General features: G+C 47.3%; 2 protein-coding genes across 4 annotated transcripts; both read right to left on the bottom strand.

The window, feature by feature from the left end:
• Positions 1-333: 333 nt before the first annotated feature.
• Positions 334-13,476, bottom strand: clic5b (chloride intracellular channel 5b). Of its 3 annotated transcripts, none has more exons than XM_068576852.1 (7): positions 13,441-13,476; positions 9,726-9,971; positions 3,713-3,822; positions 2,883-3,008; positions 2,127-2,233; positions 1,532-1,713; positions 334-498 (listed from the first exon to the last, which is right to left on the bottom strand). In XM_068576852.1, exons 1-7 carry the CDS (start codon positions 13,474-13,476, stop codon positions 334-336), a joined length of 972 nt encoding a protein of 323 aa, XP_068432953.1. The 3 variants fall into 3 exon arrangements, with proteins under 3 accessions (XP_068432953.1, XP_068432956.1, XP_068432955.1); XM_068576855.1 differs by lacking the exons at positions 9,726-9,971; positions 13,441-13,476 and adding exons at positions 6,621-6,652; positions 7,368-7,383; XM_068576854.1 differs by lacking the exons at positions 9,726-9,971; positions 13,441-13,476 and adding an exon at positions 6,621-6,671.
• Positions 11,535-18,743, bottom strand: enpp5 (ectonucleotide pyrophosphatase/phosphodiesterase 5). Its single transcript, XM_068576851.1, has 4 exons — positions 18,530-18,743; positions 15,629-16,549; positions 15,344-15,520; positions 11,535-14,106 (listed from the first exon to the last, which is right to left on the bottom strand). The coding sequence occupies exons 2-4, from the start codon at positions 16,524-16,526 to the stop codon at positions 13,655-13,657; spliced, it is 1,527 nt and encodes a 508-aa protein (XP_068432952.1). The 5' UTR covers positions 16,527-16,549; positions 18,530-18,743; the 3' UTR covers positions 11,535-13,654.
• Between the last annotated feature and the right edge of the window lie 182 nt (positions 18,744-18,925).

Below are 18,925 nucleotides of genomic sequence, written 5' to 3'. Positions count from 1 at the left end.
AATCAGCGAAAAACAATCAGCGGCGATAATTAAATCGCTCGGTGGATTGAGGCGTCTCCCCCGGGAGTCAAGACTAGACTTCTACGGGTGTCGGGAAAAAATAAATAAAGAGAACGACCCTGACAACAAGCAGCTCGCGCAAACGTTTCGCTAATTACGTTAGCCGTAAAGACCCGAAAACGTCTGACACGACCCCACCCCCAAAAAATCCATTCCATGTTCCTGAAAACGGCATAAAAGAAGACTCAGAAGGTACAGTCACATGTGTGTGTGTATATTTGTTGCGTAGCCGTGTCGCTAGTTTATCTTCGATGCTCGGCGCGGCGCGGCGAGCTACTTGGCCAGCCTCCTCGCCACGTCCTTGTAGGCGGTCTCGATCTCGCCGTCGGCGGCGCAGGTGTTGGTGAACTCGTCGCGCGTGTAGGCGTTCTTCAGATACCGCCACACGCCCGACATGTCGGAGGGGATGTCGTAGTTGCGGTACTTCTTAGCGACGACCTGCGAGAGAGGAGGGACAAACAGGGACAAACTGGAATGTCAGGGTTTTTTTCTTGTCAGACGATTAAAATCCTTCAGTTTTATAACCAGATTGTGTGCAATGCTGAATGGCGAGTAAATTTAAACCCACTTTCAACACCCTAACAATTTTTATGGTGCTGATAATGCTCAAGAAAGAGAAGCCGGTGGGAGCTTTAGGTAGTTAGCATGCAACCATTAGCACCAAACACAAAGTGCAGCTAGCTGATGGGAATGATGGGAATAGTTGAGCAGGTGTCTGGTTGTAAACCTGCAGGTGGCGCTGAAGCAGGGGTGTCAAACATATGGCCCGTGGGCCGGATCCGGCCCCCGCCAGGGGTCCTGTTAAAATGCCTTTTTTTTAAAAAAAATTATTTAGTTTTTTTACATTTAAATTTTTTTTTTTTAGTTTACATTTATTTATGTTTTTAGTTTAAATTTTAACAATTTTTTTTAAAAACTTTTTAAAACTTTTTTTTTTAGTTGAAATATATTTATGTTTTAATATTTTAACAAAAAGGAAAAAAAATTTTTTTTAGTTTAAATATATTTCTGTTTTGAAATTTTAACTAAAAATTTTTTTTTTAAATTTTTTCATTAATTACAAAAAATAAAAAATTTCAGGCATGCTAACCACTGAGCCACGGTGACAATTGATAGGAGCGCTGATATTACTATTTGTTACTGCTCAACTGGCCACATTCATTCGTGGTGTTGATGATATTTATAATAACTTAATATATAACTTTTGGCCTCTTAACTAAAATGAGTTTGACTCCCCTGCGCTAGAGGTATAGAGGGATCACCCTTCAATAGATATTTCAACAATTCACTTCCTGGATGGCTAAAGAAACTGGAAGCTGGTGAATTATTATAATTATTATATGTATACTGTGGTACTATTTAGTTTTTGCTTTATTCTAACTATCAAGTATTAGGAATGCCGTGTTTGAATTTGTTGCTTTCAAATAGCCTCAAACATAATCACTTTTGTAAGATAATCTGCCGTCTCTACCTTGACGATGTGCAGTTTGGGCAGCAGGTTGCAGTCAGCGAGGGTGAGCTCGCCTCCGTCCAGGAAGCTCCGGTTGGAGCCCTTCTCCTCCTCCATGCTGTCGGCGTCGATCTCATCCGGCAAGGTGCTGTTCAGGTAGTCGTCCAGCTTCCTCAAGGCCTTGGTCAAGCCTTTCTCCAGGACTGAGCACACAAGTCACACACATCAAACATGTACATGTATATATGCGGGTGTACATGTGTATGTGCGTATATGCAATATGTATGTATACCCTTGTGTATTTACTTTATTTGTATGATTATGTGCATGTATATCTTTATGTACATGTATTGTGCACATCTTTTCGTTATATACATATGTAGAAAATCAATAAAAAGGTGATCACAAAAAAAAGCACAATACTGCTGCAAGGTGAAAGTGTCTCACTAGGTGGCAGCACAGCAAAATAAAGCAAGTCTCAAACACTGGACTCTGCTACTACCTAGTGGAGGAACTTAATAACAGCTGTCATACATATATATATGTGTGTATATATTCCTTTTTTTCTGTTGCGTGTGACTATGTGAGTGTGAATGGCACAAAACGAGCGGCCCACCGGCGTTGCCCTCTGGTTTGGTGTTCTTGATGTAGGCTGAGAACTTGGCGAAGATGTCGTTTCCAGCTGTGTTCGACTCCCTCTGCTTGGCGGCTAGTTTGGGATACCTGAGCAGACGGAGAGAGGGGGGGTGATGGGGGGGGGGGGGGGGCAGTGTCAGAGACGCAGGCAGACCCAAACCATCTGGATGGCATTAACACCTGGACTCAGACTATAAGCATGTTACACACTCACACCGAGTTGGCCGGCCGCCCCTCAAGCGCTCTCACACTCGGCTCCATTTATAATGCAAGAAACTTTACAGGCAGTAAAAGAAAGATTAAGTTGATCTGACGTTTTTCTCAGGCAACTTACTGGCTCGGATTTTTTTTTTTCTCTTTTTACTTTTCTTCATGGGAATGAAAATACCGTACATAAATAACTCTGGATTTAAAAAAAAAAAACTGACATACAATAACTGCAACACAGTAAATCGTATACAGTTACAAGTGTGTGTGCCTAAGACACACGCACACACACATACACACACTCATTCACAATAGATTTACAGCGGCCATAAACAACAAACAGCCGTATCATTTGACGCTTTGCCGCGGCAAACGCGGCGCAAATCTCGCTTTTATTGACCGTAAAGCGTTTCCTGTCCTTTCAACGGTGTCGCTGAGGTGAAATAAAAGCAGCGTGTGTGCAGGTCGGCGATACCGTTAAAAGAAAAAGAAAAAGCTATGTGCTGTTAAAACCTTCCGGCTGAATTACTTTGGAGGACAGAGCGTTTCCTCCAGGAACTCCTCGATCTTGTTGATGTCGGTCTTCACTTCTCCGTCGAAGGTCAGGAAAGGAGGGTGTGTCCCCGGGGCCAGGTTGTGCAGATCTGCCGGCTTCCTGCAGAGAGAGACACGGAGGTAGAAGAAGAAAGGGATTTTGGGTATTGGGGTGTTGGGGGTTGTTGAGTATGGGGGTTATGGGTTTGTGGGTTTGGTTTAGGTGTGTTGGGTTTGAGGGTGTTGGGTTGGGGGGTGTTGGGTTTGGGGGTGTTGGGTGGTGTCGGGTTTGGGAGTGTTAGGTTTAGGGTGTTGGGTTGGCGGTGTTGGGTTTGGGGTTGTTGGGTTTGGGGGTGTTTGTTTTTGGGGTGTTGGGTTTGGCGGTGTTGGGTTGGGGGTGTTGGGTTTGGAGGTGTTTGGTTTGGGAGTGTTGGGTATGGGGGTGTTGGGTTTGGGAGTGTTGGGTTTAGGGTGTTGGGTTGGGGGTGTTGGGTGGTGTTGGGTTTGGGAGTGTTGGATTTGGGGTGTTGGGTTTGGGAGTGTTGGGTTTGGGGATGTTGGATTGGGAGTGTTGGGTATGGGGGTGTTGGGTTCGGAGGTGTTTGGTTTGGGGGTGTTGGGTTTGGGGTGTTGGATTTGGGAGGTGTTGGGTTGGGGGTTGTTTGGTTTAGGGGTGTTGGGTTTGGGGTTGTTGGGTTTGGGGGTGTTTGTTTTTGGGGTGTTGGGTTTGGCGGTGTTGGGTTGGGAGGTGTTGGGTTGGGGGGTATTAGATTTGGGGGTGTTGGGTTAGGGGGTGTCTCCAATGCGTCTCTGAACCCTGCTGACCTTTTGAGGTCCACGGTGGTGACGTTGAAGACCACTCCTTTGAGCCAGAGGATCATGAAGAGGCGCTGAGAGAAGGGACAGTTGCCGATGCTTTCCCCGTCGTTGCCGGCCTGCAAGGAGAAAACACAGAAGAAGAAAACACGTCAGACGAGTCACGCAGAGTGGAAACACGGACAAAGAGCTGAGTCGGCACATTTCGGACATTGGAGCTGCGTTGATTTTGGTGACTAATCGGTTGGAAAAATAAACTATCTAAAGGTGCCGGGCTCTAAAATGTGCTTTGTATCGTAGAAAATATATTCTCTTTGGTTTTAGGGGTGTTGGCCGGACAAAACAAGACATCTGATCACAAGGAAATTAATGTAATCTGGAAACTTCCCCCAACTTTCAAGGCTCAAGGTTGACAACCTTGCTGCTAGCTATTAAATACACATTGCACTTAGCTGACTGTTATCTTTCCTCTCTTATTTGACCAGTAAGGTCGTTCCTGGAAAACACGACGCAAACACACATCAACACGTCACCCTGACGCCGGTTGTTTCACGTGCACGATGTGGCGGGTAGACAGATGTAGTACTTGAGATCTGTCTTGGTTTCGGATCACTTATTGAAGGTCTCGGACTTCAACCCGGTAATCTCAAGTATCATGTGGGACTCTCACCGGTCTAGCCCTAATCTAGGTCTTGCCTCGGTCTCTACCCGCCCTAATCTAGGTCTTGCCTCGGTCTCCACCTGCCCTAATCTAGGTCTTGCCTTGGTCTCTACCCGCCCTAATCTAGGTCTTGCCTCGGTCTCTACCTGCCCTAATCTAGGTCTTGCCTCGGTCTCTACCTGCCCTAATCTAGGTCTTGACTTGGTCTCACCCTGTCTTGGTCTAGGTCCTGACTCTGTCTCACCCTGTCCTAATCTAGGTCTTGCCTTGGTCTCTACCTGCCCTAATTTAGGTCTTGACTCGGTCTCACCCTGCTCTACATGTGCAGACATGCAGCAGGGCGGCAGCCTGACACCTGACCCACATGAACCAGCTGAATTATACATAGTGGTTCCATCAGCTGGTTCACTGGCCGGCGGGTCACAACCTGCAGGGTCAGACCTTGAGGCCCTGCAGGCACCGTGGGGTCCACAACACGCTGCATAAATAAGTGCAATGACCTCAAGGTCAAACGGAGACCTTCGTTTAATACCATCAATGATTCGTAAACTAAACATTTGCCACTTATGTACGTGCAGAGCTGTAAATTCCATATTTGAGATGGTAAAATAACACAAATGCCAATAAATGATTGACTCGGTTGCAGCGCCAAGCGATGCAAGACAAACAACAGGGAACGACCGCTCCTCGCAAACACCAGAAAAGCACAGCCGTCGGCCTAAAAGTAGCTGAGCCGACTGTATGTGCAGCGGCCATTGATGCGCCGCCGGGCAGCCGAGCGCACGGGACGCTCCCGCCCGTGCATTGTTACGGCTCGGCCCACCGGTAACACAATACACGGGCCGCTGATAATGGCCAATCAACATCTAGAACACGGGGGACAAAAGCTGACACACACACACACACACACACACACACACACACACACAACACTGGGTCTGTGGGCAACCTGTGCACTGTACATGTATACTTCACTGGACCTGGGTTAGGGTGCTAGAGCATCTTGTCTTTTCTCAGGTGCTTTATGAAAGCTATTGATTAAAGTAGCATGCTTTAAACAGGATGGCACTGCAGAAATATGAGTGTTTTTACGGTATTTCGATATTTTACTTCCTCAAGGTTTTGGAGACTGAAAAGAGACAAAGTAGAATGAGGAAAGGTCAACATGGTGGCAGCAGAGGACGAGGTACACCCCGGCTATTGGTCACGATCCCATGATGCAACCAATCCTCCCTCATTGGATAACCCAGATATCTTGTGTCGTGATGTGTTGGTACAGTGAAAGTTTACATTGAAGGTAATTTAAGGAGGTGCAGCCATGTCGGACAGCTCTCTGCAGCATGAGGTCTGTGCATCAGACTCTGGAGGCCAGCACACCTCACACATAGAGCCGAGCACGAGTCAATATCAGTCTAATACAATGTTAGAAGGATGCAAATAAAGTTCTGTATGTGCAAAACAACAACTAATATCAGGCACTAATAAACAGCTTATTGTTACTGCAATTAACCTGTTTTGCACTGAATATCTTTTCAAGGTGATAACAACAACGTGCAGACGTGTGTGAGCCGTTGTACCCACAGTTTGAGAAGAGTGGCGACTTTTCATTGTTGCCTAAATGCAAAAACAACCCAACCTACGGCGTTTTAGGAGCGCGGTGAAACAACATCGTTAACGGCAAAGCGAGCCGAGTGCCGGTCGGCTTCCGGTTACCCGGCCGACCGCGTTCCCGGGAGGAGGATCGGCGGAGAGCGGCCTCCGACGCCAGCTACATAATTGGGTCAGTGCATCCAGGCGGCAAGCTCCTCCACCTGCTTCCCTTCCTCCTCCTCCTCCTCCTCCTCCTCTTCGTCCTCCTCACCTGCCTCAGGTATAGTTTTCACATCTGTGCCTCTAACATTTCCCACCGGGCCTCAAGTGCATCTTGTTGTGGAGGATTACACAACTCTGTCAGCAGATAATCTGGAGCGTCTTTTGATTAAACAATTAAACATCGGGGATACTTGAATACACAATATTTGATTGTGAGTCGTGCGCTTGCCTTGTTTTTCAAAGGTCTGATTGCCTTTTAATGTGCGAGCAGCTTCAGTATCACTGTCACAACAGCGCCGGGTCAACATGGAGCAGTGTGCCGCTGTAACTCTACCTCCACTATTGAGTTACACCAGCTTTTCCACCACACGCTGCGCTGCTCGTGGACTATCTCTCCATCTATATCTGAAACTTCCCGTAGCCACCGGTGAGTCTCCGTCTTACCTTCACAAACAGCTCGATATCCGGCTCTCTGTCTTGACTGTTTGTGGACATGGCGTCCTGCTTTCGGCTCTCTCCTTGAGCCTTTTTTATTGTATTTGAACTACTGTCCCTTTGCTTATCATTGATAAGGTCTACATTCTCCAGAAAAATAGATAGAGGGAGGGAAAAAAAACAAGATATCTTCTGTGAGATTATCTCCGCTGTGGATCCCGTGTGAAGACGTGCTCGTTTCCTGTCGACCCTGATTGGATGACCTCCACCCTTTTTTTGGGAGGGAGGGAGGGGGGGGGGGGGGGGGTCCGGCGAGGGTCGTCTTCCTGGTCGGTGTGTCCGGGTCCAGGTGGCAGGTGGAGCCCCGCGCTCTGATTTAGAGACACAGATGGAGAGCAGAGCGACTGCTCACTGACACACAGTGGAGAACAGGTGTCAGTCTATAGCACCGGGGGGGCGGAGCCCCATCCCTCTCTTCCCACCGCTGCAACCAAACTCCCCTCTAACACACACACACACACACACACACACACACACACACACACACACACACACACGTCCGTCTCGTCTCTCCTGACCTGGTCGCCTTTCTCATTTACCTTTAGCATCTTCAGCTTCTTTGACCTTCTTCTATCTCAAACTAATAAAATATAACATTTTCACTTCCTTCATATTAAATGTGTGTTTACCGGCAGGTTGTATTTGAGCAGCAGCAGCATGACACCCGGAGAGGATTCCTCTGTGAATTATTGACGCCAGTCTTTGGTTTTAAGGCCAGACTTGGTGTCCGTTTTTTTACGCCAAAAAAAAGGGTCAAAGTAGAGCAACAAAGATAAATAAAGCTAAAGTCTTCATGGGTGTTTACGAGAGATTTACCCAGAAACAAAATCTCTCATCATCTGCACATTTGAAAGAATAGAAAGAGAGAGAGAGAGAGGGTTTGTCTTTTATTCTATTTATAGAGCAGCCCCCTCTCCTGGCTGATGTGCCGACATGCAGCACAAACCCATCACTGAGCCGCGAGGAGGAGTTCATTATCAGTTTGTGTTGGGTACTTTCTAAATGTGTCACTTGAAGAGGTCTTAATCAAAGTGAATGCACAGCTGCAGCTAGCATCCAATTAGCTTAGCTTAGCATAATGACAGTGGAAAAAGCTAACAGCTAACCTGGCACTGTCCAAAGGCCAAGAAAAAAGTGTGGCACATACTTTTTTTGGTCCCATGTTTCTGAACTCTACACACAGACACGAAGCAAACCTTTGATTTGTTTTAACAGAAAGAAAAAAAAATAATTTAAACATCAAATGAACGGTGAGACATTGCTGTCGGTTTGATGTGAAGGTCGCTCACCCTCATATTAATGACTATCAATGGGTTAATTATTGAGCTTTTCGAGTTGCTTTTGGAGCATTTTTTGTTAACAGCGCTAGCAGTTTCCCCCTGTTACCAGTGTTTGTGCTAAGCTAACACGGCTGTACACTCACCATACAGATACGACAGCGATAGCAACTCAAGCGTGTGAACCAAAATGTCTAAAACCGTGACGATCATGAAACCACAAACTTTTAAGAAAGCTTTTTTGTGTCCTTTTGTGAGACAAAAGGAAGCTCAATCACTGACTGGTCGGGCTAATCATTCACCTGAACATCAAACAGTAACTAGCGAGTTGTATTTCTCCAGAGCCGAGGTGGAGGGGAGTGTTTGAACGCTCACTTTGTCTTAATAGCGACGGCGAACCCCCAGGAACACGATGAAACTTTAAATGGCCGCTCCAGCGTCTTCCAGGGTGGCGTTATCTCGAGTGGAGCCGTTATCGCACCGTATCAGAATATTACAAAGATTAAGAAACGCTCATAAGTAGCGATAGCCTCCTCTTTTTAGCATCGACAGACCCCTCCCTGTTTTTATAGCGCAGTTCGGTTGGGGTTTATGGCGACTGCCGGAGATTAAACTGTTGGGAAATGCGCCAACGGGTTAGCCAGGGTGGAGGTTGGGGAAGGGTTGTCACCTCCTCGGTGAACTATGGTCCGTTTTATCGTAATCGTCATGTAATGACATCCAGATAGCACACCCTCTAATGTCCAAGAACGCCACCGATTTGTTTCTCGAGGTCGTTTTCCTCTTACGAGGCCTCTCGTCCAGCTCCTTTGTTAAGCCCCGCCCACTGACCCTCCATCTTTTGTTGCCCAATCAGCAAGGTGACCCCTGCTGGGTGCTGATAGGAGCCCACAGCTCCCAGACCGGCTCTATCAGAGAGCCAGCGAAAGCACACAGTGGGATTTGCGCAGACTTGGAGTTCACCTCCTGGTTTCTGTACAGTAAAGGAGTTAATTATTACAGCAGGTTGCTGCCCGCGGGTTAAAGTCACCGACAAAGCTTCTGACACAACAGATCACTGCTTCTGATATCTCTCACTGAAAAAACATACAATATACTTATATTTAATACTAGAATTATTGTTTCCCTACATGTGTTTCTCATAAAAACGTTTGATTTAATAACCTCTAAAGTCAGTTCGGGTTGCTGCATATGATGTCACCCATACGTCATTCATTGGTTTGTAGAGACCTGTCAATCACCTTGTAGCCCCGCCCCTAAAGCATCCCCTGCTTTGTGGTCTGTTTGACTCTAACAGACCATAATGTACTGAATAAACATCACGCTGTATAGAAGAAGACTTGTAACTAGAGATTGAGACATAAACTCATGTTTACAATGTTTACATCAAGAGAGAAGTAGAGTCACTTATATAGACTTCTATACAACCAGAGGAGTCCCCCCCCTGGTGGTCAGGAGAAAGAATGCAGCTTCAACACATGAAGCATAGACTTCTATACAACCAGAGGAGTCAATTCTGATTTATTATTATAGGCCAAGATAAAACTTTATTGATCACAAGCAGCACGAAGTAATTAAAAGGATCTCCACCTCGTACACAGTGATGATCCATTACTTTTACTTTTGGGACCATAGCACTAAATAATCCATCAGGAGCCGTTCAAGAGGATAAAACATTATAGATTCACGCCCGTGGAGCTTTTTGGACAAATAGGACACATAGAGCTGAGTTCATCAGGTGGGGAAACTAACTTCCTGCATGCGCGTGCTGTCTTACCTTGACGAACAGGGAGATCTCCGGCTGCTCCGCGGCCTCCGGCTCCGCGCTGCTCTCCTCCAGCGTGACGCTCTCCAGAGTCTTCAGGCTGTAGTCGACGGACTCCTCCTCGCTGCTTTCCTTCTCATCCTCCTCCTCTTCCTCCCGCAGCCTCGGCTGGATCGGCGGGTCGTCGCACGGGTCTCCTGCCGCGGAGGACGCAGAGGAGGAAGACGAGGAGGAGCGCCTGGACCCACCGCGCGCATCCTCCACCTCGAAGCTCACCTCGGACACTTCCTCTGCTTTAACCTCTTCCACTACTTTAACCGCTTCCTCTACTTTAACCACTACTTCAACCACTTCCTCTACTTTAACCACTACTTCAACCACTTCCTCTGCTTTAACCGCTTCCTCTGCTTTAACCACTTCCTCTACTTTAACCACTTCCTCTGCTTTAACCACTTCCTCTGCTTTGGCCTCCTCGTCGCTGGATGAGGAGGAAGAGGAACCGCTCCATTTGCCCCGCTCCCGGTCCCGGTCCCCGTCCCCGGTGTCCATGTAGTCCGGCGGCGCGCTGCGCGCTCCCTCCGCCGCGCGGTGCACCTGCACCTCGCTGTACAGCGGCTCCTTCACCTCACCGGAGAGCTCGTGCTCGTTCGCGGGCGCGCGGTCGGGGCTGCCCGCTGCATCGCGTCCCTCAACCACCGCGTCGTAGATGTTGTCCATGTTGTTGTTGTTGTTGTTGTTGTTGTTGTTGTTGTTGTTGTTGTTGTTGTTGTTGTTTTTTGGGGCTTTGAGGAAGTTTTTTCTTCTTCTTCTGGCGGACCTGGAGGCTTGAACGTGCTGAGGTGCTCCTGCCTCTCCCCTCTCTCTCTCTCTCTCTCTCTCTCTCTCTCTCTCTCCCTCTCTCTCTCTCTCTCTCTCTCTCTCTCTCTATCTCTCTCTCTCTCTCCCTCTCTCTCTCTCTCTCTCTCTCTCTCTGGGCAAATTCCAGCGATAACTATCACGGTGACCTTTGACCTCTGCGAGTTAACGAGTGATTCATGGACTAGCTGAGGCCTTCAAGGGCACATTGGCAGTGAAGACACCTCCAATAAACACCTCCTGAGTACAAGGGACACCTTTAGATATGTTTTACTCTTATTCTACTCCAAATTGTCACAATTTATAATTGATTCAATTCAGTAAGTACTTTTATACACTTTTTTATTCCATCTGCATATTTAATATGGCTACATATTTAATATGGTCTTTATTACTGATTATTTATATTACTTGATGTTTTATTGTGTCTCTTTTGAGCACTGCTGCTGTAATCCTGTAATCTCTGCTGGATTAATAAAGGTTTATTTTTTATCTTATACTTCCAGCTACCAGAAGTTTCTTAATGAATGTGTAATTAATCACAGAAAGATTTTAAAGGACTAGTTCACTTTAGTGGAAAAGAGACGAGATTGATTCAACTTAAATTGAACCAAATTTTAAATGTTAATTTTTCTAAATGGACTTCACGTAAATCAATAGAGGGTCAGAATATAGTTAAAGGTTATTTTGTATTCTTGCTGATGGGAGGATGGTGGCATGCATTGTTTTATATTTTTACGACAAGTTTAGATTGAATTTATATATATATGCCGTTTATTAATTTATAAATACCCATTTAATAAGTGATTAGTTTAACAGACGACTGCTATATTCAGCTTTATGTTAAAAGTCCACTTCTCATGTAATCCTTTTCTCAAACTGAGGAAAGACATGAAAACATAAACGGTCACTAGGAAAATGTGTGACACACAAACACGCAGACACAAACATTAAAACACACACTGCTCAGTTTCACACAGGTCTTTATTTGCATCAACATGGCAAAGATAGTTAATTTGTATATCATTTTAATTTGAAAGTTAATAATCAACTGAGATGAACCAGATCTAACATTTTGCTCCTTTGTAACATTTCAAATGAATTATTTAAATATACTCTGGTTACATTTAAATCAACAAGTCGGGGAATAAGAAAGAAAATTCCACATAAATACTTTCAATTTCTGGATTTAAATGTTGTAAACAGTCGATATCACAGTGATTTCTGTCTTTTTTTGGGGGGGGGGCACAAGTTTTAATCAACGCATCTAAACGCACAAAAGCAGAAGAAAAAAAATCTATTTCTGAACAAAATATTAGAAGAATTGATTTGCAGATGTGGATTCAAATTAACTTTCTATTAATATACTGATTCAAAAAAAGCTCTTTGGCAAGAGGCACCTCATGTTATACTTTTCATAATTTCAAATAGCAACTACACAAACAAGAAGTGCAAGTTAAACACGACCTCGTCCGCTCGCCGCCCCGTCACGTCGACCCCGTAGTGCAAATCACGCCGGAAAAATATCCTCCTGGACCGAGTTCAACGACTTGAAAACCCTTGAAATTCGTGACGAAATACTGAGCGACGAGCAATTGCACTTCACATTTCACTAACGATGACGTATGAACAGGAGGAGGAGGGTCGAGCACAGACTTGACACACAAACGATTGCACATTTAGAGCACGGCTCAGTCAGGTTAAAAAAAAAGGCAAATGGCGACCCGCGACTGAAAGGGCAAAGGTCGTGACGCGACTAACGGGACTAAACCTACGCCTGTGAGCGGCTGCCCGGCAAACTGAAGGAGTCTCTAGTGGGACACCAGCTTCCATGGAACATTCAAATGTAACACACAGACATACACAACCACACACACACAGACACACACCAGTCGACCGCCTGACACTTCATTTAAAATACTTTTTTTCCCGATTAATCACAGCATTTTTATATATATATTTCAAAGTGATTTCTAATTCAGTGCTCGGACCACAAGTAGAAGAAAGAAACATATAAATTTACACATTTTAAAAATCAGAGAAGGCCCCGTTCCTTCGTTCCCTTTATGACACGCAAATCTGGATTTTAAAAAAGCCAAATAAACGTAAACTACCGCTTCATTCTGCCGGGAGAGCAAAAGGTGTCGATATGCTTCACACAGTGTTTGCTTCATAGCGTCTGTGAGGCACTTTGTATACGTCCCTTTTGGAAAAGTGCTATTTTTAAATTAATGTTCATTCCCCCTCTCCCGACTCGACAATAATTTCCCCAAAAAAACGAACACAAGTCGCGTTCCTCTGTAACGCCACCGAGGAAAGACCCTCAATCACTTTCGGCGGTCATAAAACTCACAAAAGAAGAAAAAACGGGAGCAAATACAACTTCTACAGATCTCTTATCGCGCTATTTTTGCCAATCATTGATGATCCGTATTGGCAGCTACAGATCCCTTTGTTGTTTCGTTCTAGCAGCATTTTTTAACGACTCTGAAGTCAGAGAGCAGAGCCTGAACGCACCGCAACGCACCGGGACGTACCCTTCGTTCATTGGCGACATCACCGGCTCTCCTTCTGTCGATTAAAAAAAACACAAACTGGTTGTTTACGATGCGCATAAGGGGAGATCTGCATCTTTCACCTTCAGACGGACGAGTTTGTCTCGAGCACACAGACGCCTCCATTTTATTCAAGTCCCAGCTTCTCGACCAACAAGAAATCACAGGCCTACACATCCTAACGCTTACTGATAAAGTGACTATGACACCGACGAGATGATATTAGGTAAAATTAAGGTACAATCAAAGCAAAGCCACTATAAAGCCCATGTAAAAGTGTTTTTTATATCTTGATGAAGCCTGAACCAGAAGCAAACCCCAGACATTTCCCCCCACAAATGCCAGAAGCACATCTTCACACTGGATCGCCTTCATCTCCAGCAGCACATTTAGTCGTGTAAGGGCTGCGTTTGGGGCGAGTGCTTCTGGACAGAGTGGACTACCTTGGGGGAGCGATACCTCCTTTTCTTCTTCTTCTTCTTCTTCTTTTACGTCTTCCATCGGTTCCCCTCTCTTTCCCTCTCTCTCCGCCTACAGGTGCAGGTCCTCCTGCAGCAAGGGCTGCGACATCTCCCTGCTCCTGTGCTTCAGCGAGGGCAGCTGCTTGAGGGTCACCTGCTTGATGTAGACCACCAGGAAGCCCAGCACCATCACCACGCCCAGCAAGGAGCCCACGACGGGCGCGTAGGAGTGGACGTTGCCCCGGGGCGGGACGTCGAGCCTGGGCGCGGCGGCGCTGCTGCTGTCTCCGGGAGGCGCGCCGGGCGTGGACGACGGCGGCGGCTCCTGGGACAGCATGTCCTGCACGGCGGAGAGGGAGCCGTTGTTGGGCAGCGGGTCGACGGACAGGATGTGGCACATGAGGGGGTAGAGGTCAACGGAGCGCATGGAGGCCTTGACGTAGTTCTGCCGAAAGGCCGGCCCACGGGCCACGAACACGGGCTGCATGGAGCGCAAGGAGTTGTCGAAGCCGTGGTTCCCAACTGGAGAGAGAAGAGGCAAGAAACCGTTGAAATGTTTTGATGATTATTATTGCGTTGCATAATTTATAGATTTCCAGTTTCCACATCCACCAATCGAAAGCCGGCGGCAGAATCTCGCTCCGTCGCCCTCTGAGATGATTTATTGTGTTAAAGCTGCATTCTCTCTCCTGACCACCAGGGGGCGACTCCTCTGCTTGTATAGAAGTCTATGCTTCATGTGTTAAAGCTGCATTCTCTCTCCTGACCACCAGGGGGCGGCTCCTCTGCTTGTATAGAAGTCTATGCTTCATGTGTTAAAGCTGCATTCTCTCTCCTGACCACCAGGGGGCGACTCCTCTGCTTGTATAGAAGTCTATGCTTCATGTGGTAAAGCTGCATTCTCTCTAATGACCACTAGGGGGCGGCTCCTCTGGTTGTATAGAAGTCTATGCTTCATATGTTAAAGCGTCATTCTCTCTCCTGACCACCAGGGGGCGACTCCTCTGGTTATATAGAAGTCTCCCTGCTCCTGTGCATTCTCTCTCCTGACCAGCAAAAATTGCTTTTGCAAATGTTTTACGAGGAAGGAAATGCATTCAACATGTTGACTGGACCTCAAAAAGATACTGCATAACGTTCTGCGGTCTTCAAATAGACAATAAACGGGGGAGAAAGTGATTATTCGCAGGGCGCACCTGAAACGGTGCAACCAGGAAGTGCCGGTCCAGTAAACAAACACCGATAACAATCATTAATGAGTGAGCGTTCATGCACACCGGGTCCTATGCACCAGTATACTAAAGTGTCTTCACTGTAAAGCACTGGAGCAGCGGACGGCAACCGCTAATAGTCTCATTATCCATATTATTGATCTCTCATGAATCAAACTGCTACACAGCGGAAACTGTTCTTGTTGACAGGTGGTCTTTACTCAGCTGCAGACTCCGCCCATCATTTCACTAATTAACAAGCCTTCAGCGAGAGAGAGAAAGAGAGAGAGAGAGCAGGAACACGAGATGGCGGCGAAAAAACTCAAAAAGACAGTTTGAGATCTCTAATCTGAAGAGGACAAAAACAGCACTCGGTGACGGCTGAAGACAAACTTGCTACCGTTTCAAAGTGAAAACTCTCTTTGTTAATCACCGCTTGTGGACTACATGAGCTCCTGGGAAGCTATTAATAGAGCAAACTGCATCTGCTGTTTGAAACAACACACACACACACACACACAACAAAAGAAAACCCTATAACCACGCACGCATGAAGGGCCCGGTCCTGTTCTGCATGATGGTCCAGCCCTCCTTGGACTCGATGATGATGGGCATGATCCGGACGTTGTGCTGATAGTGGAAGCGCTCGGGGATGTCCTCCTTCTTGTACACTTCCATGTTCGGGTTGGCGTCCACCAGCTTGCCGAAGACCTCGTCCAGCTTCCCTGCGAGACGGAGCAGAAGATAAACCGCACGGCGCGTTAGCTAGCGAGACCGGAGACGGCGGATTTCGTAGAAGACGTAGAGACTTTGGTTTTAAAAAAGCGGCATACCTTCTTTGGGCAGTATCCCCACCACCGGGCTCTTGCCCACCCAGGTGTACAGGTCCCTGCTCACGTACACGTCCAGCTCGATGATCTTTTCCCGGGACAGCTGCGCCATGCCGTGGTCGCTGGTCACCACCAGGTTCACCTCCTCGTACAGCCCCGCCTTCTTCAGCTCGTCGATGAGGAAGCCGAGCTTCTCGTCGATGTTGGCGATGACCCGGTCCATGAGGTTGCTCTGAGGCCCGAACAGGTGTCCGCTCTCGTCCGGCTCCTCCCAGTACAGGACTCCGAAATCCACCGCCGCCGCCTGCCCCTCCTCCTCGGGGGCGGAGAACCACTCGACGATGCGCTCCACCCTGGCTTCGAAGGACACCGAGGCGTTGTACGGGAGGTACCGATCGGGCAACGCGCCGTGGATCTTCACGTCGGACCCCGGCCACATGGCGCCGGCGCTCCGCCCTCCGGCTTTCTGGACGGTCACCCAGAGGGGCTCCGCCTCCTCCCACCACAGGGACTCGTACACGCTGTCCGTCTCCATGGAGAAGGAGCGGTTGGTGGCGGGGTCGTACATCTCGTTGGCCACGATGCCGTGCGTCTCGGCGTACAGCCCCGTCACCAGGCTGTAGTGGTTGGGGAAGGTCTTGGTGATGTACACGTTCTCCACGTGGCTCACCGTCACGCCGCCGTCCATGAGGCTGTGGAAGTTGGGCGTCGGGACCCGGTCGACGTAGTCCCAGCGGAAGCCGTCGAAGGACAGGAGCAGCAGCTTGGGTCGGTCCCGCTCGCCGGGGACGCTGCCGCTGCTCCCGCGTTGGCTCAAGCGGCGGAGGGAGACCAGAGGCAGCGCCAGGGCCCACAGGAGGACCAGAGGGCCGCAGCCTCCTCGCAGCAAGCGGCCCAGCATCGTGCGGCGTGTGGCGGGGAAACCTGCAAGCACAGGGAGGCGGAGTTAACGAGTATATGGACACACTAGGAGGCAACCGTCTCTCTACTAACCACCAGGGGGCGAGTCCTCTGGTTGTATAGAAGTCTATGCTTCATGTGTTAAAGCTGCATTCTCTCCACTGACCACCAGGGGGCGACTCCTCTGGTTGTATAGAAGTCTATGCTTCATGTGTTAAAGCTGCATTCTCTCTCCTGACCACCAGGGGGCGACTCCTCTGGTTGTATAGAAGTCTATGCTTCATGTGTTAAAGCTGCATTCTGTCTCCTGACCACCAGGGGGCGACTCTTCTGGTTGTATAGAAGTCTATGCTTCATGTGTTAAAGCTGCATTCTCTCTCCTGACCACCAGGGGGCGACTCTTCTGGTTGTATAGAAGTCTATGCTTCATGTGTTAAAGCTGCATTCTGTCTCCTGACCACCAGGGGGCGACTCCTCTGGTTGTATAGAAGTCTATGCTCCATGTGTTAAAGCTGCATTCTCTCTCCTGACCACCAGGGGGCGACTCCTCTGGTTGTACAGAAGTCTATATAAATGACTACTTCTCTCTTGATGTATTCCCTCAGTAAACATTGTAAACATGAGTTTATGTCTCAATCTCTAGTTTCAAGTCTTCTTCTATACAGCATGATGTTCATTTAGTAAATTATGGTCATTTAGGGTCAAACAGACCATAAAGCAGGTGACGCTTTAGGGGCGGGGCTTACTGTGACAGACAGGTCGAGTGAGGTCACGATGACTCTGTTCACTTCCTATGCACACAGTCTGGGACACACCGGCTCACACTACTGGACAATCAGGTTTTGGGGCCCTTTGACGAGAAAATCAGGTTTTGGGGCCCTTTGTTCTAGTTAAGGGAAAATCATGAAACGCATCAATTGATTATTTCCTTGATAAATCGTTCGTATATCAAACTTGACATCTCCAAACGTCGCCTTTTATCTGACCCACAGCCCGAAAACACTGAGACTTTCGCCGTCATGTGATTACAAAGAAAATACGCCACGTCGTCTCCGGACCTCGACCGACTCATTGATTCTTCAATCAGCAGGACTTCTGACTTTGTGAGGACAGATTAGAGGGAATCTGTGTCGCAACCCCCACCTCCACATTAAAACCTATAGTTTTTAAATGAGATGCAACATTCAGGGGCCCACATACCTTTTGGTAATTTCGTGTACTTCCTCGTCAACGTCCCCTCGCTGTGCCAAACAGAGAAGTCTTTGCAATGTTGATTAAAACATTAAGCCATTAATGCCTTCTCAAATCAAGTTATATTCTTCTAGAAATAATAGATTAGTTGCTCAGTAGAACAGTCATGTACACTAATTTATAATAAATGACATATTTAGTGACAATAAATGAAAAGAATTTGGCTTGTTCCAGCTACTCAAATATAACAAAAACAAACTAGCAGCTGCATTGTATTTCACATTTGAATATCTTTGAGGTTTGAGCTGCACGAAACTATTTAAAGAGGACACACTGGGAACATTTCAGGGGTTTAATTATTCATCACTTCCTCAGAAGACTAATGGACTCAGTGAAAACCAGTTTGACCCTTTAGTGTCTGAAGTTAGTCGAGACAATTCAGAGCAACAGCTCTTTTTTTTTAAAATAAAGCTCCATCCGGATATATAACATGCATATTGCTGTCGTGTTGCTTTTACACAGCGCGGTGAATAGGCACGCTCAGGTGGAGCAGTGACGTCATTGAGCCTGTTGACAAGACGAGGACAAACCAGGACTGCAATGCATCTTCCAGGGGCCACGGCCCCGCGGACGTCTTGCCCGACTGCCCCCCTGCTGAGAGCGCGAGCTAACGGCTACAAACACGCAGCTGCGCGTGCAACAGGAAGGAGACGGGCGCGCGCGCAGCGGCGGCGGCGACACTTTAAAATACATAGCATAACTCATTAAATACATGTATATATATAAATATATATGCGCTGTCAACGAGCTTACCTTGTTATCCGATCGTGCACAGACTCGCCTCCCCGCTGCAAGGCTGCACACCGAGATAAACAGCCGGAAGGAAGTCCCGCCTCTTAAGCTGGCTGTGTTTTTTTGTTTTTTTACGTGTGTGTGTGTGTGCGTTGCATTTATTTACAGATAATAAAGCGAGCCAGGTCATTTGAAGACAATGGAAAGAGAAATGTCTCCCGCATGTGCACGCTGCTGTTCATGATGCATCTTCCTCCTCCTCCTCCTCCAAAATATATATATATATATAATTAACTGCGAATGTACCGGTATCGATGACGTAATGCACAGGGGCAGGGAGGAGGGATCCGGTGTTATAAATAGACATCTTGGTGTCATTCAGGTTGCATAAAGCATTGTTACGCTTTAAGGTTGAAC

Source organism: Clinocottus analis, unplaced genomic scaffold (genome assembly GCF_023055335.1).
Source record: "Clinocottus analis isolate CAN_PGR_092001 unplaced genomic scaffold, fCliAna1.0.p SCAF_15, whole genome shotgun sequence".
In the NCBI taxonomy this organism is placed as follows: Eukaryota; Metazoa; Chordata; class Actinopteri; order Perciformes; family Cottidae; genus Clinocottus; species Clinocottus analis.
Note: the sequence above shows the minus strand (reverse complement) of the source record. Positions and strands in the feature narration are given on the sequence as shown.